We start from the raw sequence: 20,437 nt of genomic DNA, 5'->3' as shown, positions 1-20,437 counted from the left end.
TAAAGAAGAAAAGCTTTTATATATATCCTAAAAGGTATATTATAAGAGAATTCTTATAAAATATAATAAATTGAATTTAAAAGTAGTAGATACGCTTAGTATATTAAAAATAGCTTTAATACTAAATTCCTTATAAGCTAAAAATTTAGAAATCCTCTAATATTAATAGGAAATAGGCTCTTTATTATATTTAGCCTTATATAGTAGACTAGATATTACTTATTTAGTAAATAGATATTCTAGATATATAAGTAACCCCTCTAAAGAGCATTTTATTACTTTAAATAGAATATAGGCTTATTTAAATAAATATCTAGATATAGGTCTTATATATACCTATAATAAATCCCTTAATATAATAGGGTATAGCGACTCTAGCTAGAGCAATATATTAGAAGATAGAACTTCTACCTCTAGATATATATTCCTTAGGAATTAATAACCCTATAAGCTAGGTTTTAGCTAAATAAAAAGTAGTAGCTTTATCTACTTATAAAGCTAAATATATAGCCTTATATAAAGCTTCTAAAGAAGCTCTATATATTCTTTCTATTTTTTTAAAGATATCTAAAGGCCTAGGTTTAAATAAACCTAAAATACCTACTTTATTAATAGATAATAAAGGAGCTAATAAAATAACTAAAATTCCTAAATTCTATAAAAGGGTCAAGTATATAGATAGGTAATTCTATTATTACCGAAATCTATTAAAAGATAAGAAAATATAGCTTTTTTATATATATACCTAGTATAATATAGTAGATATACTTACTAAGGGCTTAAATAAGATAATATATAATACTCTATATAGATATATATAAATAGGGAGTCTAAATACTATACCTATAGACTATAAGTAGCCTAAATATAGTAAAGTACTTAAAATTAGGTATTAAATAGGTTTTTTATCTTCGGATTTTCCTATAATAATATAATATATAGTTTTTATTTATTTTCTATACTATAGGGTTTTAATTTTTTCCCTATATATAATAATACTATAAGGTTTTATTTTTTTTATCCTCTATATATACTATAAGCTACTATATCTATATACCTATATATATACTACCTTATAGGGGGGTATAGGAATTATAAGGAGTTAAAGCCTTATAACTACTCTAGTAGCTTAAATAAAAGCTAAACTATAATAATATATATATTATAAAATAGAGAAAAATTATAACTATAGAATAATATAATTTTTATAATATTCTATATAGCCGTTCTATAATAATAAGCGTTTAAGTTCTCTTATACCCTATTAGCTAAAGCTTAAATCTAACTCTACTTCCCCCGCAGGTCTAGAGGTAACCTAAGCGCCTTATCTACGTATAGCTACTAAGGGTTAATCTATTATATATAGAGGGTACCCCCCGGACCTATTTTTTAGGTTTTTAGATCTTAATAAAATTCTAATTATACTTATAAGTCCCCTTATATAGTAATTCCTATCTAATTTATACGTTCTTAACTATTATAAATAGATATTTTCTAAGATACGCTTTACTTCTATTAGGATTAATCTAAGAACTTCTCTTAATTAATTATAACTTTCCTCTTAATTACCCTTCTACTTATTTACCTTCGATCTAAACGAAAAATATACTATCTTATAGCTCTCGTTTAAGGCTATAAGAATCTTTAATCTATTTCTCGACCTAATATCTCCTCCTTAAGATATAATTACTTTTATCTCTCCCTTCCTCTTATCTATTATTATCTCTTTATTCTATAATTAAGTAATACCTTTAGTTATTGCCTAATACCTCCTATATCGATTACGATATCTACTAATAGCCTCGATAAATTAAAGTTAATATAATAGCTTATTAATAATTTATTAATCTAATTACTTTCCCTAATCTAGGCCCTTAGCCTAATACCTTTATAAGCTCTTATAATTAATATTAATAATATTCTTATATTTAGCTACTCTTTTAGCTTTAAGGGCTTTAAATATAAGGGTTTTATACTTAGGAGGTATTATTAATACTAGGATAAGAGAAAAAGAAGATAAGAAAGAGTAATATTAATAGGGTTTTATTAATCGTTTAAACTATATTTATATATATTAAGCTAGCTAATAGAAAAATAAAGAAATCGATATAAGGAGAAAGAAAATTAAATAGAATAGAATTATTAAAACTTATTAATAGGATATATAGATCTATAGAGCCTAGTATTAACGATACTAAGTAAAAAGGATCTATAGATTTAATTTAATTTAAGTAGTTTAACTCTATTATTCTCCTTAAAGGGTAATTTAATTTATCTAAAGTTATTCTATTAGATTCCTATAAAAAACTAATAATTATTCTATTATATTCTATTAATATATTAGTAAATTAGAGGCCTTAAGAGTATATATTTAGTAATTATAAGAGCGCTATTTATTATTAAATCCTAATTTATTTCCTTTATTAATAGAATTTAGAAGCCTATTCCTATTATTTAAATTATAACTTAATTTATTTCCTTAGAGAGCTATTTATAGGTAATTCTATTACTCTAAGGCGCTAGGAACTAGAGGTATAACGCTTATAGGAATAATAGGTTTAAGCTACGTTTTCCTTATTCTTAATTATTATTTCCTATTATTTCCTATTATTTCCTATTATTTCCTATTATTAGGTTATTTACTTTAAGGCTAAAAGAATAGATCTAATATACTAGAGACTAGAGAATTATAGGCGCATTAGAGTAGCTATTAACCCTAGCGATAGCTCTTAATATTAGTTCTTATAATTATTCTATCTATAAAGAAAAGAAGAGCTAGTATTAATTTAATACTAGGGAACCCTATAATTAGGATAGCAATATCTAGGATATCTAGGATATCTAGGATCTACTACTCTTAGGAGTATATAAGCTATAGTTTATATAATTAGTGAAATAGATAGGTATATCTAACCTAAGTAAGTAGTAGTAATTCAAGATAGAAGTAGATAATTAAGAATTGATTATTATAAGACTTATATTAGATACCCTATATATTTAGAGCTCGTAAATATAGAGGAAGTACTTGATTAGGGTTTATATAAATAGTAAAGCCCTCTTAATCTTATCTTTAAAATAATATCAATTATAATAAATGATTCGCTTTAAAATTCTAATATATATTAATTAATCTATTATCTAGCTTAATTAATTATAAATTATAGAAGTAAAAGAATATAAAGGTATTTAGCGAAAGGCCTAGGTTAAGGAAAGTAAGTAGATTTATAAATAATCATTAAGCTATTATATTAACTTTAACTTATTAAGGCTATCGAGTATAGCCTTAACTTCTCTTTTAAACTTAGGCTTATTACTAAAATATTAGCGATAATATAAATAGGGGTTAGGTTCCTATCGTCTAACCCCTTATATTATATACTATACTCGCCTATAATATATATTATAATTATTAATAAATCTATAAATATAATAATAAAATATAGCTATACTTAAATATTCTATAAGTAATAAGCTATAATTTAGACCTTTAGTCTATATTATTAACCTTTAAACTACCCTAGTATTTTAAGGGCTAGAGTAGGAGGGTGCCTAAGGAGGGACTAGGGCAGGGCCATCTAGTGCTAGGTCACTATCACCAACTAACCGACTAACACTATATACTTAGCTTAAGTATAGTTCTTTTAGTAAGTTAGTTATCTTTAAAAGTCCATATCTGGATAGATGAATATCTGGATCCTCCCCTTACTACATTGCACATGTACTGAATTTCGCGCCAGTTCAACATTTCGATCGCATCAACATGTCGAATTCGCACCCGACACCGATTAAGGTGTCGCCTTCGGCGGCAGTCCACTCAGCTGCAACGCTCGACCCAGACCTTAGATCTCAGATCAATACGCTTCTCCTGAAAGAAGGTCACGTCGAAAAGTGTGACATTCCCGGTGTCTTATCTCCTACGTGCGCTGACAACCTCAAAGGATACAGGATGCGCTCCTGCATTCGTTGAATGCCAACCAGACCAATTGGCCCACACAACTCCAGTCGCATGCTACGACACTCCTGCGCTCTGGCGACGTCACGACCTTTCCGGCCCTTCTGCGACGTGTACTTGACGACGTTCGTCACGACACACTCGCACGGCCTCTCGAAGCAAATCAGAAGACAAACGGCAGCAAGTCCAACGGTACAGCTGCCACTGACGCTACACCTAATCTAGCCATCCCTGCCGCCGTGACAGACGACATGCTAAAGATCGTGCGCGAGAGCCTGGAGGCTGTCTGTGAAATCGAAGAGAGCAACGGGAGATGAAGCTCCAAAATCCCCAATCATTTCCGTCTCCTGTCTGCTTTCCCCTACCGCTCCTAAATCCATCATCCATACATACCTACGCCATTACCAACAGCCACCTTGAGACTCGTGGATTCAACTGGGGGACTCCGTTTTAGGAGATATCATAAAAGGCCTACACGAGTCTTAATGCAGCAACTTCAAGTCAGATTCAGAACATCCAACGTACCAGAAGCTAAAGCAGGCCCTTGCTCAAACCTGCGCGTTTCTTGCAAGCTAAGGGAGAACCGTACCTGAGAATGACAATGCCGCATTGGGAAGGTTTGTTATGGTTTAAGGCTCTAGGCAAGTTCTAACTCTATGTGCTTGTTATCATTTTGATGCGCTGCATTCTAAAGAAGCCAGTTCTGGTTGCAGTGGCCGGAATATGTCGGCTTGGAGCTACCAGGTCGCCCATAGTAAAGCTCTGGGGCTGTTTTGCTAGTTCAGGTTATCATCAGTCATGCAAGGATGCCAACGAATGCTTCAGTATCGCCGGATGGATGAACTGCAGTACATCTACCTGTCTATCAATCAATTCACTTATCCTTCGTATCCCGCCGAGAGAGTGACGTTACCGTACCCCCCGGTCGCCAGCGGCAATCGTGCGACTAACCCATCGATGTTTGACTGCAAAAGAAAACTAGAATACAATCTGGTTTGTTCCCGCAACGTGCAATGTGATCTTTAATCGTAAAGATCGTCGTCGTTACCGGCATCGCCAAAGCTGTTTCCGGCGCCAGCGTTGGCACCAGGATCCCCCTCCGGGAACTGGAAGAACGCTCCAGGCCCAGCGTTCTTCATTTGCTGGTTGAATGCCTCGTAGCGACGTATTTCGACATCAGTCACAGACTTCCGCGCAAGCTGCATGGCCTCAGCAAAGTGACGCTTAGTAAGCTCGGGAACCGGGTCTTCCGCATCCTCATCCATCGCCTCCTCGCCAGCAGCCTCGCGCGCTTTGACACGCTCTATGTCGAAAGCGATAGACTCCTTGATGGCGATCTTGACAGCGCGCTGAGTGATGAACCCAAGATCAGCACCAGAGAAGCCATGTGTCTTGGACGCGATGTAGTTGAGATCAACATCTGCGGCGACGGGCGTCTTGCGGAGCTGGGCTGAGAGAATACCAAGTCTGCCCTCTTCATCGGGCAGAGGCACGTAGATGAGTGAGTCAAGACGCCCAGGACGGCAAAGAGCCGGGTCAAGCTGCTCAGGCCTGTTCGTGGCGCCGATAACAAAAACGTTCTTCTTTGACGTCATGCCATCCATTTCTGTATTTCATTAGTCGTAGTGTTCAAATCTTGAGCAGTCAGACCACTCACCTGTAAGAAGTTGGTTGACAACACGGTCAGAAGCACCACCAGCATCCCCAACAGAGCCTCCACGGGCCTTGGCGATGGAGTCAAGCTCGTCGAGAAAAACGACGCAAGGAGCAGCAGCGCGAGCCTTGTCGAAGATATCGCGGATATTGCTTTCAGATTCGCCGAACCACATGCTCAAGAGTTCCGGACCCTTGACGGAAATGAAGTTGGCAGCGCACTCGTTGGCAACAGCCTTAGCCAACATCGTCTTACCGGTACCAGGGGGACCGTAGAAAAGAACACCTCGTGATGGCGAAAGGCCAAACTTGAGGAACATCTCGGGATGATCCACAGGGTACTGAACGCTCTCCTTGAGGTCTTGCTTGACGCTTTCAAGACCGCCAATATCTTCCCAACGAACATTAGGTACCTCCACAACAGCAACCTCGCGCAGAGCAGAGGGGTTAGAGACCCCAAGGGCAAAGCGGAAGTTTTCCATAGTGACGCCCAGAGAGTCGAGAACTTCAGCATCAATCGTATCCTCGTCGAGGTCAATGAGATCCATTTTCTCGCGAATCTGCTGCATGGCGGCCTCGGAACAAAGGGCAGCCACGTCAGAACCGACATAGCCGTGAGTTTCGGAGGCTATCTGCTCCAGATCGACGTCGTCACCTAGCTTCATGTTCTTGGTGTGGATCTGGAGGATCTCAAGGCGACCAGTAGGGTCAGGAATGCCGATATCGACCTCGCGGTCGAAGCGGCCAAATCGCCGAAGGGCAGGATCGATAGAGTTGGGGCGGTTGGTGGCGGCCATGACTACAACGTTCGAACGAGCCTTCATGCCGTCCATTAGAGTCAAAAGCTGAGAGACGACACGGCGCTCAACCTCTCCATTGGTCTTCTCACGCTTGGGAGCGATGGAGTCAATCTCGTCGATAAAGATGATGGCGGGCGAATTTTTCTCAGCCTCCTCAAAAGCCTTGCGCAAGTTTGACTCCGATTCTCCAGCCATTTTGGACATGATCTCAGGGCCGTTGATCAGGAAAAAGAAAGCACCTGTCTCGTTGGCGACAGCTCGCGCCATGAGGGTCTTGCCTGTACCGGGAGGACCGTAAAGAAGCACACCACGAGGCGGCTTGATGCCGATGGACTTGAAAAGCTGGGGGTGGCGGAGGGGCAGCTCCACCATCTCACGGATTTGAGCCATCTGCTTCCTGCAGCCGCCGATGTCGTCATAACCAACCTCGTTCAGGTTGTTCTCCTCCTCATCGCGCTCGATTGGATCACCTTCGCAGTGAATGACGGTGTCTTGAGCTACAATGCCGTACTCGGGAGGATCGACTTCGACGACTTTGAATTCGACTTGCCTCATTCCGCCACGGACAATAAAAAGATCTCCCTGGCGAACGGGCCGGTACGCCTCACGGAAGTACGGGGCGAGGAAGACGTCGAACAACGAGCCGGTGATTCCCTCAACTGTGTCGGCGATGGGAAGGACTGCGATACGCTTGGCCTACAAACAAAGTCAGATCCTGTTCAGAGTCAACTGGTCTTCAGACACTCACGTATTTGATGTCAGGGCAAGGATGGATAGTGATCATGTCACCGTGCTTGACGCGAAGGTTGTGGCGGACGACGCGGTTGATACGGGCGCTACCGTCATCCAGATCGTCGTCTGCTAGCACAATCAAGACAGTGTCCTTGCGTTTCTTGCCGCGAACCAGAACAGTGTCACCGCGGAAGAGCTGCAGTGCCTCCATGGTGTTTTCAGAGAGGGCGATGATGGAGTTGTCATCGTTGACGGCATCCGTGACCCTGCATCTCGTCAGCCAGGCACTCCACTGACAATGACCGCAGCGCAGGCTTACATCAACTGATTCACCTTCTTCTTCTTCTTGAGGATAGCAGTCGCGGTGTCATCTTCCTACATAAACATCAGCTTGTGTTTTCCTGCTTGAAGATCTTTGTGACAACGAACGTTCTTAATTTCTGCTCCAGATACATCCCTGGTAGTGATTAGCAGCATATTCATACGTTTACGACAGCATGACCAGTGGCTACACATGGTTATACCTTGGGAAAGAGACTCACTGAAGGTTGACCTTCTTCTTATGCTCCGGCTGGTCGGCCATGGTATCTGTTTGCTCGTGTCCGGGGGGTGGCTTTTGGCCGTAATCTTCGTGAACAGTGTTTTGTGCCAGTGTCTGGTGAGGTTCTTGGCAGATTGGTACGGGTATCTCGATTCTGCGGAATTTTGCAGAGAAGAGAGGGAAGGAGTTGTGGTTCTTCTTCCGATGTATTGGTGGCGGTGTTGGCAGAAGGGTTGTTGGGTTTGTTGCGGAAGGAAGGAGGGTTGATGAAGGGGCGCAGGATAGGTTGCAGAGAGAGCTGTCCACTCTTCAGGTGGTGACTAGGCTCCGAGGTGACGGCGACTGCTGGGAGGCGCTAGATTGTGGGCCAATGAGATCATACGAAGGCGCGGAACAAGGTTGATGCAGCTGGGGCCTAAATTATGTAAGACATCAGAGAAGGCCCAAGCTCCAATGAAATGGCGGTCACAGAAGCTTCCAACGTATTCCACCCTTGCCCAAACATCCAGGCACCCGGCTGGCCACGCATTACGATACGTAGCTAGCACCTGCCTAGGTACCTATCTATCGGAGTAGGTATCTACTAGTATGTTCCAGCTGTTTGCCTCTTGGTCCAAAGATCGATATTGTTTTGCTAGGAAATTCTTGACATTAATCTGATCACCTATCGTACGAGACACATTCAGGCTCTATCCTGTGTCGAATTAATTGACTTGTAAACCACCTGCCCTGTCCGTCCAGGGGAGATACACGCCATGGCCGGCTCCCAGTTCCAGCCAGAACAGTAACCTTGAAGTCAAAGCATGACCAAGTTCACGAAGACTTCGCTCGCAAGCACCTGCCTGGCGCTTTCTTTAGGCTCCGCTGATTGCAGTGATGAAAATGCAACTCCGAGTACATCGTGTGTCCACAACCCACGAGCGCCGAGTATCACAGCCATGTCGTTTGCCCTGCCTGCAAATCATACTTTGGAGGTTTTCTGATATGCTACAACATAACCATTAATAGCCTTCTTGCTATACCAGACTGAGCTCGGCTTGGACCTGCACAACGAAACCTCACCTAAGGTAGGTTTTTAGTGCAACACCGCGGCTCAGCTGCGCTGGGTCGCTTATCGATAAGGAAAAGGAAAGTGCCATCTTTCTGTAGTGGCGGGGGACTACCGACGCAGAAAGATTAAACACTTCCTTTGCATCCTCAGCGCTTCTTGCCCCGGACCAATCCTATAATCCGCCGACCTGTCCCATCCTCAGTGTCTACAGCCATCGACCACCTTGCCTATGCGTTGGCCAGCTTCTCCAACTTCCACAGTACGCAATAGGTTACCACCTCGATCGTGGCACCCTATTCCCACCCGCCAGATTTACGATCCCTCCCTCCACACCTCTATCAGCCTGAGGACCTAATCGCCCGCTTGGCGTCTCGACAACGACGTCTTGAATCCCAAAGCAGCAGCTTGAAGATCTCATTTGCTGGTCCGCCATTAATTCCGTTGTCGCCCAGCAGCTACAATGGACTTCATCGGCCTGCAGATGCTTGTAACGGTCAAGGACCCTCCCGGCGTTCGGGTTAAGGGCACTGTCAGCGAAGTCACACCTGGACAGAGTCTTGTGCTTAGCAATGGTGTGTTTTAAGCCCTGCTCAGGATATCCCCAAATGGCTATCCCGCTAATCACTGCAGTTTTTCACCTTGGTTCGAGTAAATGGATACCGCGGTTAACTCTCGAACCGAACAATATCGTCGACCTGGCAGAGTACAAAGATGAGGTCACGCCCGAGACTTTCACGGCTCCAGGTGCGAGTTCCGTACCTGCACCAGTTCTCAGTCAACCCGCTCTACCTTCGTTCACGGACCCTGCCATTGTCAGCCTTGGGCGCAGACCGGGATCTGGCAGCCAAACCCCTGTGGAATCACGACCTCAATCTCGTTCTCAACCCCGCCCACAGTCTCGCCGACAGTCGCCTCCCATGGGGGAATTGGAAAGGCCACCAACGCAGCCTGGTGGACTGTCCATCCCCAGCATTGGCCATGTACAACGACGGGAGTCCACAAAAGCTAACTTGGCTACTGAGCACGAAGACTTGAGAATTCATAACGAGTCTCATCGCCAAGACCTGAATGATTATACTACTCCCGGAACCGCAGATGCTCCACTGCAGGCACCAAAGAAGAGGAATCGCAGGGCCAGACCAAACAAGGCGCTAAAGAACGGTACAGCCGAAGATGCATCACTTGAAGCCTCCTTGCCGCAGGGCGGACGCGGCAAGGGCTGGCGGCAAACGCCTATGCTACAAAGTACATCATCTTTCCAACCATTCAAAGCGCTGAAGCGCAACGGCAAGGCTGGAAACGGTGTCCTAGACAATGGGTGGGCCTCTGAAGATGTCACGGAAGAGATGGGTGAATTCGACTTTGAGGGCGAGCTGGCCAAATTTGATAAGCAGACTATCTTCAATCAGATGCAGAAAGACGATCTCGTCGAAGAGAGCGATCGACTCGTCTCGCACAACCGCAAAGCTAAGCCTGGAACCGCCGGGGGAAAGAACTACCACCACACCGAGAATGTACTCGATATCCCCGCCGCAACCCCCAAAATGGCCAACGATTTTTGGGATAGCGAGACAGATGATGCAGCTCTGGGGCCCGAGAGGTTGAGCGGAAGGGATGTTAGGAGCAGTCAAAGCATGCGGCGGACGGATAGTAACAGACCAAATGCGGGTAAAAGGTCACAGTCTCGGAAAGCGAGCGCTTCAGGGATCCCGCCTACGAGTCGCGCCAACCTCGCTTCCCAGCCTGGCTTCTACCTTGTGCCGTCGCAGCGCAGAGCTGAACCAGTTTCGGCTTTGCAAATGCTCAACCTCGAGAATATCGCTGCGAACGAAATCGGCCTTACAGAGGATATGATGACCGAGAATGCTGGCCGCGGCATTGCTGAAGTGGCCGTGGCAGCATTATGCGACCCTGCAATTCAGATCAGGCTGGGAGCCGGCGGCATAAGCGCCTCGGCGATAAGTCATACATCATCAATCATCGTGGTCCTTGCTGGCAACAACAAGTCAGGCATTCGTGCAGTCGCTGCCGCTCGCCACCTTGGCAATAAGGGGGTCAGTGTTCTTGTCTGTGTTGTGGGCATTGAGCGAGAGCGTGATCTGCTCGAAGACATGCGCCAACAAGTCCGAATTTTCAAGAACCTTGGCGGCCGCATTCATAACAAGATTGAGCTCTTTGAGCAGTTGCGTAAAACGTCGCACTCATCCTCAGCAACGGTTACTCTAATTATAGACGCGCTGCTCGGTTTAGCAATCTCATTTGAGGAGCTGCGGACCGGCGACCAAGCCACTGTCTATGAGCTCATAGAGTGGGCCAACCGTAATGAAGCGTTCACTCTCGCCGTTGACGTTCCGACGGGCATCGATCCTTCGACTGGCAAGGTGAGCATCATTGATGGAGGGCGGCTATACGTCAAGCCCCGGTACGTCGTCGCCATGGGCGCACCGAAGCGCGGACTTCTCGAAGCCATGGCCCCGCCTCTGCGTCCCAGCGAAGAAGGCAATCCCAAGAGCCTGTCTGCTCCCGCGGCGGACAATGATGACTGGAAGCTCTTCATCATTGACATTGGCCTTGGCGCAGCTGTATGGAAGAAGGCTGGAACAAAGCTTCGAAGAGGTATCGACTTCGACGATAAATGGGTGCTGGAGATGCGGTATCAAGGCGCTACTGGCCAAGGAGAAGAACCAGACTATTGAACCATCGTAGGCCCCAGACCTACACGGCTTAAGCTTCATGCTGTATCGCATGGTGCTTTGACGATGATCAGCGCTTGGGGAACGGAAGAGGGATAGCAAGAAATGCAATTACTGGCCAGGGCGTACTAGCCAAAGCGATCATCTTTTATGGTACATTCATAGCATTTACATCAAGGGCGCTCAATGCACTGAGACATTGGTTTACATCGTTCAATAATATCCAGCCACTGTGAATTGCAGATGTTTGATGATAAACAACATTGGTCATCATCAGGCGCATCCGTTATACCTGAACTTGGGAGAACGAGTACATAGCAAGCCAATCCTTCCCTCCGTTTCCGATGTGTACCATCATCAAACCAGAATGCTGGCGACTACAAAGTAAGTGAGAGTTTTGTACTGTGCCCATCTAGCTAGTCACATACCCGATGCAACAGCCAGCAGGAACACAAAGTAACGCCAACTATTATGCATACCAAGCGACAAAAGAAAAGAAAAGCGTGTCAATGCCCATAAACCTCAGCCATGGCATCCTCGTCATCATCATCATCACCGAGAGTGATGGGTGCCCTTGCACTTCCCACCGCCCTTGGTATGGGCTTCTGGACAGTGGGCCTGATATTGGTCTGAAAAGTCGATCGGCTTCCAAGCTCCTTGGCTTTAGGAGCAGAGAAAATACTGGCCACGGTAACAGCAGGCTTCTTTGCCATCGCCTCATCGATGCTGTACAAGTTGTTGTAAAAGTTGACGACCCGAGGATGAGCCATTACCTTGTGCTTCTCGAACCGCAGCACCTGAAGACCCTGTTGCGTGGTGGCTCGACTGAGAGCTACATATGCCTGGCCCTTCTCGAATACCTTGCCAAGGTCGACCTTAACTCTTTCTAGTGTCTGCCCTTGTGCCTTGTGTATTGAAAGCGCCCAGGCCAATATAAGCGGGATCTGTCGACGGCAGGCTTGGACTTCACCAGCGGCGTTCTCAACTTTGTACTCTTCACCAATGCAGAGTATGGTTCTGTGCGTACCGTCCGAAGCGGAGAACTCTACAACAGGATATTCCGTGGCGCCCGTCCTGCTTTCCTCGAGTTCGCGGGTGAAGGCCTTGATCCTGTTCTGCACCTTTGCATCAGGCGCACCCTCGTCGTCTGTTCCGAAGGCAGTGTCGTTCTTTAGTTCGAACATGGACTCGGTCATGAAACCTCGGACCCTTCCAAGTGAACCGTTGACAAGCGTCTCATCCATATTCTTGACCAGCATCACCTGAGCTCCCACCTTCAGCTCAATGCTTTTTGGTGCCATGACATTCGCCAGAAGTTTCTCCCGAAGCTGTGGGTCGCCAGTTTCGTGCGCGTCGTACCGCTTAGCCTTACCAGGGAGATTTCGTAGTCGAGTCTGATTGGATCCTTCAACTTCCTGTCTTGTCGGGAAGAGCTCTGTTGTTTCCAAGTCGAGGTCATCGTTTGACATAATAGGTCTCGAGAGGGCCTTGAAGGCTCGTACTGTTTCGTCCGTGATGACGCCTAGGCGCATTTCGTTAAGCATGCCTGCAAACACTTTTGCCCATCCGCGTTAGCTTAGGTTATTTTTCGGGGTGTAGCACATAGCCTACCTGGGTCTTTTTGGCGGAAGACCTGTGTGAGGCCGATTGTATGATCGATCGAGGTGTTCCAGGTGGCGGCATCGAAGGCGAACTTGGATTCCCTCTTCCCACCACCCGTATCCGGCACAGGCGGTAGCTGGAAAAAGTCGCCCGTGATGACTAGTTGAATGCCACCCCAGGGTCGACCATTGTTGCGAAGCTGCCTGCCAATGGCTGACAGCTTGTCGAAAAGATCTCCATCTACCATTGAGACCTCGTCTAAGATCAACACCTTTGTCCTCAGCCAGCGATTCTTCGCCTTGGGATTCCTCCTGATCTTTTTGACAAGGACAGGAACTTCCTCCTTGCCAAGCCCTATGCCAGAAAAGCTGTGGAGTGTCTGGCCGCCAATGTTGCAAGCTGCGAGGCCAGTTGAAGCGGTGACCGCCAATCGTTCCGGGTCCTTGGCGAACTTCTTTCTGAGCTCCGCAACAATTGATCGCATCAAAACCGACTTTCCGGTACCAGCTGGCCCGGTGAAGAAGACGCTCTGACCTTTGTTTACAACAAGGTCCTGCACGCGTTCCTGTTCTTTGCTGAGACTAATACCCTTGACACGCTCGGAATCCATTGCCGTCACAGCACGCACTTCCTCCATGGTATATTCTTCATTTGTCCCAGACCTCTTGAGAGTGTCCTTGTGATGCTTCTTTTGAGCCTTTACGGCACTGGCAGTCGTATTCCAGGGCATGGGATCTTTTATCTTTCGCGCTGGGGTGGATTCGCCATGCAGCCCAAGCTTGCTATCATCGCGAGGTTGCGCTGTCCAGTCCCTGGGCAAACTCCGCTTCTTCGGAGGCGGCAACTCCGCCTCTCCGAGTGACGAGCGTTTGCTAGTTCTTGTACTAAGCGCAATTCGGGTCGAAAGTGAATGGGACGGCAGCATATGAGAGGGCGGTGAGGAAGACCATGGAACAATATTCTCTGAGCGTGAAGAGAAAGGTATGGTAGTCTCATGGATTTCGTTCGAAGGCTTCTGGCTGATCGTCGGTGGGGGTAGGGGTAGCTTTGTAGGCTCTTGGTAATCGAGGTCGAGGTCTGTGTCGTCGCTAAAATCATCTTCAAAGAAGAGAACCTCTGTCGCAACAGCTGTTTTGGCTCGGCTGCCAATCTCGACAAGATCATCTGGGCTGTCTTGAAAAGAATCGGGTTGGTTGTATAGGGAGGCCATCGGAACTTTCGAAGGCGCTTTGGGACGAGATGCAGTCAAGCTAGTCACTGAAGCACCTTTTTGATGTGGAATTGAAGACACTGGTGTGTCGGATTTGTGACTTGGCTGACTCGTCCTCTTGAAAGAGTCTTGGATATTGGCATGTTGAACCGGGCTGCTCGATGGGAAAAGTTGTTTCGCTAAAGGGGGGATCCGAGGCTGTGGCGGCTTGGCCTCGAAAGCATTGTGAGCTCTTCCCAACATGGTATCTGAGGCGCAGCTTGATTGAAGGCGACGCCAGGTGTGAGCATGAGTTGAGAGGTGAAAATTCAGGCGATGTTGGCTTTCAAGCAGCGCCAGCAAGAACCGACCGCGCAGCAGGCTGGATGTGCCAGCCGTCATACACAGTTCAGTTCCAGGGGATCGATTCAAGTGGGTTTTCAGTATCTAGGTAAGAAATACTGTCGGAGAGGGGAAGGCTCAAAGGAGGAGGATAAATTCTGGCGGCAGTAGTGGTAGAATCATGTGCTACAAACTCAGGTACCACGCTGGACCTGGGGCCGTCGGTCTGGCTCGAGACGTCCAAGAGGAGTGAAGTCGCGTGTCGTCGCGTCTTTGTGTGTGGGTTCTCGCGTCGAGTGGATAAAGGTCAATGTTGTACTCAAGCAGACACTGTACAGTAGTACCTAGGTACCTCAGGTATGACAAACACAACGTCCCACGCAAAAGCCCCTCCCCGACCTACTAACCAGCAATACAGGCATATCGTAGGCCTTAGAATTTGGTGTCTTAGGGCTTAGATATCCTGTATCCTTTGTTGAGAGACTTTTAGCTGGGCCGTTTTATTTTGTCACGCGCTTGGTATTCTGGTGGCCCGGCTGGACAGGCGGCGAAAGGAACTCGCTCAGTCGGTAGGTACCTACGGCAGATCAAGGAGACATATGTGCACCTTGGTTTACTAAGCAGCCCGCCCCAACTGCCCGCCACACGTTCCGAGGCCTAGGTACCTTACTTAAGCCGGGTATCTTACATTAGGTACCTTACCTACAGAGAGCGTCGACCCGGATCATAACCACAAGATCAAGCGTCACACGCCTTTGAACGAGGCCTTTCACACTCAAACATATACGTTACTCTCCTAGATCGAATTTGGTGGTATTAGAGACTTTGACCCATAGAATTCGTTGCTTTCACGCTTTAGTTGACTACAACGCCCATCAGGCCGACCGTGACCACGGCCACAGCCCCGATCAGATGGCGCAAGGAGAGTACCAGCAATAGAGTCCCATTTCAGTTCGCCTCGCAGCTCTGGCTTCTCTTCAGAGGCGGGCACGGTGTGTTCGTAAGTGCTCTACGAGAGGCAGCGGTCCCTGTGACCGGGTTCACAGGGGCTGACAACAGAATATACGATGGTGTGTGACTACTATTGCCATCAAATTTTCATGTCTAGATGTAAGATATGTACTCTATACAAGCCACCACTCATGACACAACCCTGAATATGGGGTACTCATCCCCCCTTTCAACCGGCACAACATTGAAGCTGACGTAGGAGTCGATGTTCTCTGGCTCCAACGCAACAAAAGCAAGAGCAGCGTTCTTCTGCCGAGTGCTGACACGGAAGCTGCCGGCTGGCAGCGTCAACTCTCTCTCACTTGTGCTAGTCGTGACGGTGGCACGGACGGCACCCTCATAGTAACTGGATTCGAATTGCGAAGATTCGATCCGCAACGCCTCGACGGTTCCGCTCCACGGCTCGGAAAGTGTCTCCACTTCTAGGCCTGCATCAACGAGGCGAGCAGCAAGGTCCGCCCATGCAACCGGTATGAGGTAGGCTTCGGGACGAGAGCGAGTGAGATTGGCACGCGCCGGAGTGTTGGAGATGAATTTGATGGGCACCTGAACGATCTCGCCAGTGGTGTGGTCGACCATGGTGAATTCACGATTCTCGGTAGTGGTGCTGTCGGTGAGAATGATATCGTCCGAGCCAGAGATGAAGGCCGCACGACCACCCTCGACCGTCTCATAGACTTTGTCGGCATTGTCAGCTGCCGTCTGAATGATGCTGCCTGCCATGGTGAGGCCGGCAGCTGTACGACGTTGGAATTCCTGGTCGGCGAGGAATATGCCGCGCATCTCGATGAGGAACGTCACAGACTGGGTAAGGCCCATAGCGTTGCGTCCAATCTTGGCATCAGTACCAGCCTCGGTGAAGCTGATCGCAAAGTCGAGATCAAGGCTTGAAGGCCCAGTGACATAGGGCTCCCACCGTAGACCAGCGTCCTCCATATCATTGCCGATGTTCTTGGCGAAGACTTCCTCGGATAAAGAGCGAATGCTCTCGTTGATGTTGAGATTTTTAGCGGCGGAGAAAAGGCCGTCAGATCCGTGATAATACCGGCCGTACTGAGTGGTAGCTCCATACTCGTGCATATCGATGATGACGTGTGGGTTGTATTCGGCCAGCAAGGCTTTTATATTGCGCGTCTGCTGACGGTTTTGTTTGATATGGTCACGGTTAGGATCAAAATTTGTTGCGAGGGCGCGTTGGAAATAATAGACTCCGTCAGGGTTGTATCGTGGGAGGATGACGATATCGACCTTCTCGAGTATGTCTGCGGCCCATTCGGGGTCATTATCGAATTTGCCAAGGAGAGCAAGGAGAGCCTCATCTCCAGCTGGTTCATTCCCATGGGCTGCGCCCTGAACCCAAATGCGAACCTTCTCAGCAGCACTGCGACGGCGGCAGGTAGAGTTGCCTGCGCTGGCGAGGTGAACGTAGGGGAACGAGCGCAGCTCTTCGGAGGTGAAGTTGGCTGTGTTGTACGTCATGTAGCTGTTACGGCTTGCGATCTCTTCCAAGAAGACCTCTGAGGTACTGTCAGTTCGTCTTCACTGATATCGTGATCTGACAAGGGCTTCTTACCCATGGCCTCGTGGGAAGTTGGGCCCTCAGTACCCCGTGAGAACCCTTCGAGACGACTCCCGGGGTTGAGGAACGCGGGCGAGTGGAGAGAAATGTCGACATCTTTGAAGTTTGCGGCAACGATATCGGAGTCCTGGCGAACAGCAACATGATTGTAACCATACTTGGCAGCATCGGCGAAGGAGAGGAGCCCGAACAGGCCAGCAAGGGTGGAAGTCCGCATGACGAGATTCGGCTTCTGAACAGACGGCTCAAATCCACTTGAGCCTTACCTGTCTATCACTGAGGCTCGCCGTCGACTGGGCGAATCACCAGAACCGGGCACCATGGCTTATATGACTGATCGATAATGTATTGTCGGCGACGACCTCGGGAGCCGCCTTGGCCTCTTTAGGGCCGAAAAGAAAGATCCATTATGCAACGACATCTTTCTAATACACGAAGTGGGCAGCTTGATCGTCAAGGGCAGCGATCTATGCGAGAGTTGGACACTGGGAGGGTGGGATCATCAGTCACTTTACGATTGAAGGCGTAGCACAGCATTGGCAACGAAACTGAATGAGGCAGCTCAGCAGCAGCAGCTGAGGGGAAAGCGGGGGATAGTGTGGGGCGCTGTGACCTCAGCGTGCCTTGGGGTCTTTACCTACCTACGGTACCTACCTACTTTGGTACCTAGGTCGGCACTCATGAGTGCCAGCAGCGAGCCGTCCAGAGTGGTTCTAGGTATTCGGTATCCCGAGATCGCTCTTCTTGTTTCTTGTCTCCCACGAATGCACAGCAGTCGGGAAACTGGTTTTGTTGAAGAAAGCCACTAGCCGGTTGCCAAGAAAGCACGGGCTCCGATGGTACCGCCGACATCCAACGTACCTAATGTTAAGGGCCATCCGAGGGCCTTATCTTGTCCAGACGCATCATCTCCATCGCGCTCTCCCCGTCTCCACGGTTCTTGATCCCAGCTAGGCAGGTCACTTCTGAGCGGGAAAACCGTCATCGAGATAATCTCGCGATCATATCTTTGCAGGGGTAGGGCGAAGCGACTGTTCGTGAAAATGAAGGGCAAACGTCACCCTGCTTGCTGCGTGGGCACTTTCCCCTGCCTTCTCAACCAGTCTGCGTGGGCCCTTCCCAAGTCGGGGCCAAGAGACAAGAAGCAAAGTGTGTAATCAAGGCCAAGGCAATAAGGAAAGCTATCACGGAATGACGGCATTTTGCGGAAGCCTCCGAGAACAAAGGCATTCTCTATAATGCCGCCCTTCCCCGTGACTCAAACGGCATCAGCAGTACAAGAAGACCGGCAGCGATGAACAGAGCACCACTTGTGTACACGGGAGCCGACGTCTCAAGGTTGGCGAACATGGCGATGATAGGCTATTCCGTGTCAGTGATGACCCACGCGTACGACAACACCCACTTACAGCCATGATGCCGAAAATGCGATTGCAAGTTGCCGTCAAAGCATTGCCCGTGCCGCGTTGGGGTGTAGGGAAAAGCTCTGGTGTGAATCCGTAGAGCACAGCATACATGACGTTACTGCAGAAGTTGAATGCGCAATTCCAGCCCAGGAGTGCATTGCTCGTTACCGCCGTCGTCGAGCAGTACAAAAAGACGCCTGTCAACACGGTGAACAAGGACAGAGTGCCCTTGCGACCAATGACCTTTCGCTCCACAAGCCAGCCTCCGAGCAATGCGCCAGGAACGCCGAGAGATGATATGATCAAGCTGTTGCGGTAGGTGATGTAGGTACTGCCGTCACCAAAATCGGCGCCCCGCGTGGCCTGGATGAAGGGCAGGAAGGCGTTGTACAGCGGGTAGCCAAGGCCAATGAGCGCCCAGACGGCCATGATGAGGCCAGTACTGAGCCCTAGCTTGCGTGTCGAGAAGAGAACACGAATGTGGCTAAAGTTGAGCTTTGCAGCATATCTCTTGGCCGCAGCAGAGACATTGGTCTGAGCAACATAACCCTCGGGTTCACAAGCCTTCAGATCGGCCAGTGTTAGAGACGTTGTCTTGTTGTTGCGCCGCGCGACTTCGTGAACGATACGGACGGCATCCTCATCACGTCCTTTGCCCATGAGGTACTTTGGCGACTCAAAAATCTTGAAGGCGGCAAAACGAACCAGGAACATGACAGCTGTGATCCCGCCCATGGTGATGGTAAACCATCGCCACCCCATGTTGTCTCTCTTACGACAAACAGTATCTTGTTGGCATGTCAGATTTCCCAACAACGGCCAGGCGACGAGATTCGCAACAACTTGAGCAATAGCCCAATCGATAGAGAGAATGGTCAAGAGATACTGGTGGGTGCCAGGCAGAAATTCAAGAAAGATGGCTGAGTCGACAGGTAAGTTTCCGCCAACACCGAACGACCAAAGCGCTGCGAAACTGCCGATGGCGGCAAAATTATTGGCACCGCCGGCAACAAGGCCCCAGAAGGCTGTCAGGCCCAGGGTGCAGTTGAAGGCATGACGCCGGCCAAAGATATCGCACCCAAACCCCCAGAACATGGCACCGGCAAGCAGGCCAATGTTCTGGGCGAGGGTAAGGAGAGGTGGCCGGGAGGGTCCGAACTCGTTGGTGATGGGTGTGAAGATAAGTGATGTCACAATGGGCCAGAGGTTGTCGGCAGCCCAACCGAAACCAACGACAATAAAAAGCTGCCATTGATACCATCCCATCCCAATGTCTAGAATCTGATTACTGTCAGACACTTCCTTCGTGAATCAAAACACGGGCAAAATGCGTGGAGTAACATACAGCTCGGTTGAGAACGCGCGCCTTGGCTTCGTATACTGGATCTAAGGTGCCCTTGGGATAAATGGCCGAGTCGTCGGCTGCTGTGTCAGCTAGGCTCTCACCATGATGTCCGAAGCGATCTTCTTGCGTGGGCGAAGTACCCTTCGACTCAGGGCTGGTGTATGCGCTCATGATTTAGCAACCCTCGCAATTGAATGCGGCGTAAGTTTCGTGAAGACCGGCAAACGCAAGGTTCGCAGTGGCGCATGGACGGGCGGCAAGGTTGAGAGAGAGAGAGCAGTGTGTACCTCTCTTCGTCTTTGAATATTCTTCAAGCGGCACATGGCGACCTATGTTGCCGGCGGGCCGCCGACGGCCATAAATACTACGAACCCACCCCCCTCAATGTACACAACAAGGTGCGGACGCTTCCTACACATGTTGCGAGGTTCCATGAAGGTGTGGTCTCTGGTGGAACGTCGACACCAGTAGTGATGGCGCCATCGGCGGTCACCTTTGTAGCGTGTTTTCTATTGGCCCTCCGAGCTATGGGCGTGCAGTG

At 47.9% G+C, this 20,437-nt stretch overlaps 6 protein-coding genes across 6 annotated transcripts; 2 read left to right on the top strand and 4 right to left on the bottom strand.

Moving 5' to 3' along the window:
* Positions 1–3,748: 3,748 nt before the first annotated feature.
* Positions 3,749–4,841, top strand: VDAG_10418 (uncharacterized protein). The gene is made up of 2 exons (XM_009659745.1): positions 3,749–3,888; positions 3,939–4,841. The coding sequence occupies exons 1-2, from the start codon at positions 3,761–3,763 to the stop codon at positions 4,267–4,269; spliced, it is 459 nt and encodes a 152-aa protein (XP_009658040.1). The 5' UTR covers positions 3,749–3,760; the 3' UTR covers positions 4,270–4,841.
* A 133-nt stretch (positions 4,842–4,974) lies between these two features.
* Positions 4,975–7,720, bottom strand: VDAG_10417 (cell division cycle protein; the record flags this gene model as incomplete). The annotated part of the gene is made up of 6 exons (XM_009659744.1): positions 4,975–5,558; positions 5,610–7,101; positions 7,154–7,403; positions 7,457–7,512; positions 7,567–7,594; positions 7,680–7,720. The coding sequence occupies 6 exons, from the start codon at positions 7,718–7,720 to the stop codon at positions 4,975–4,977; spliced, it is 2,451 nt and encodes an 816-aa protein (XP_009658039.1).
* Positions 7,721–9,189: 1,469 nt separating this feature from the next.
* VDAG_10416 (uncharacterized protein) lies at positions 9,190–11,425 on the top strand (the record flags this gene model as incomplete). The annotated part of the gene is made up of 2 exons (XM_009659743.1): positions 9,190–9,301; positions 9,360–11,425. The coding sequence occupies 2 exons, from the start codon at positions 9,190–9,192 to the stop codon at positions 11,423–11,425; spliced, it is 2,178 nt and encodes a 725-aa protein (XP_009658038.1).
* Positions 11,426–11,674: 249 nt separating this feature from the next.
* VDAG_10415 (DNA repair and recombination protein pif1) lies at positions 11,675–14,477 on the bottom strand (the record flags this gene model as incomplete). Its single annotated transcript, XM_009659742.1, has 2 exons — positions 11,675–12,977; positions 13,034–14,477. The coding sequence occupies 2 exons, from the start codon at positions 14,475–14,477 to the stop codon at positions 11,929–11,931; spliced, it is 2,493 nt and encodes an 830-aa protein (XP_009658037.1). The 3' UTR covers positions 11,675–11,928.
* A 1,218-nt stretch (positions 14,478–15,695) lies between these two features.
* On the bottom strand, positions 15,696–17,436 carry VDAG_10414 (carboxypeptidase; the record flags this gene model as incomplete). The annotated part of the gene is made up of 2 exons (XM_009659741.1): positions 17,140–17,436; positions 15,696–17,083 (listed from the first exon to the last, which is right to left on the bottom strand). The coding sequence occupies exons 1-2, from the start codon at positions 17,360–17,362 to the stop codon at positions 15,696–15,698; spliced, it is 1,611 nt and encodes a 536-aa protein (XP_009658036.1). The 5' UTR covers positions 17,363–17,436.
* A 53-nt stretch (positions 17,437–17,489) lies between these two features.
* VDAG_10413 (membrane transporter) lies at positions 17,490–20,067 on the bottom strand (the record flags this gene model as incomplete). Its single annotated transcript, XM_009659740.1, has 3 exons — positions 17,490–18,507; positions 18,555–19,832; positions 19,897–20,067. 3 exons carry the CDS (start codon positions 20,065–20,067, stop codon positions 18,379–18,381), a joined length of 1,578 nt encoding a protein of 525 aa, XP_009658035.1. The 3' UTR covers positions 17,490–18,378.
* Between the last annotated feature and the right edge of the window lie 370 nt (positions 20,068–20,437).

The sequence above is a fragment of the Verticillium dahliae genome, genomic scaffold, assembly GCF_000150675.1.
Source record: "Verticillium dahliae VdLs.17 supercont1.38 genomic scaffold, whole genome shotgun sequence".
In the NCBI taxonomy this organism is placed as follows: Eukaryota; Fungi; Ascomycota; class Sordariomycetes; order Glomerellales; family Plectosphaerellaceae; genus Verticillium; species Verticillium dahliae.
The sequence above is the reverse complement of the archived record's forward strand: the minus strand, read 5'-3'. Positions and strand labels throughout refer to the sequence as shown.

What these genes read in the sequence shown, in the direction of transcription:
- VDAG_10418 (XM_009659745.1), top strand. Translation starts at nt 3,761, where the DNA reads ATGTCGAATTCGCACCCGACACCGATTAAGGTGTCGCCTTCGGCGGCA. An exon ending in AAAGAAGGTCACGTCGAAAA is followed by an intron (nt 3,889 to 3,938) that starts GTGTGACATTCC and finishes ACAACCTCAAAG; the next exon opens with GATACAGGATGCGCTCCTGC.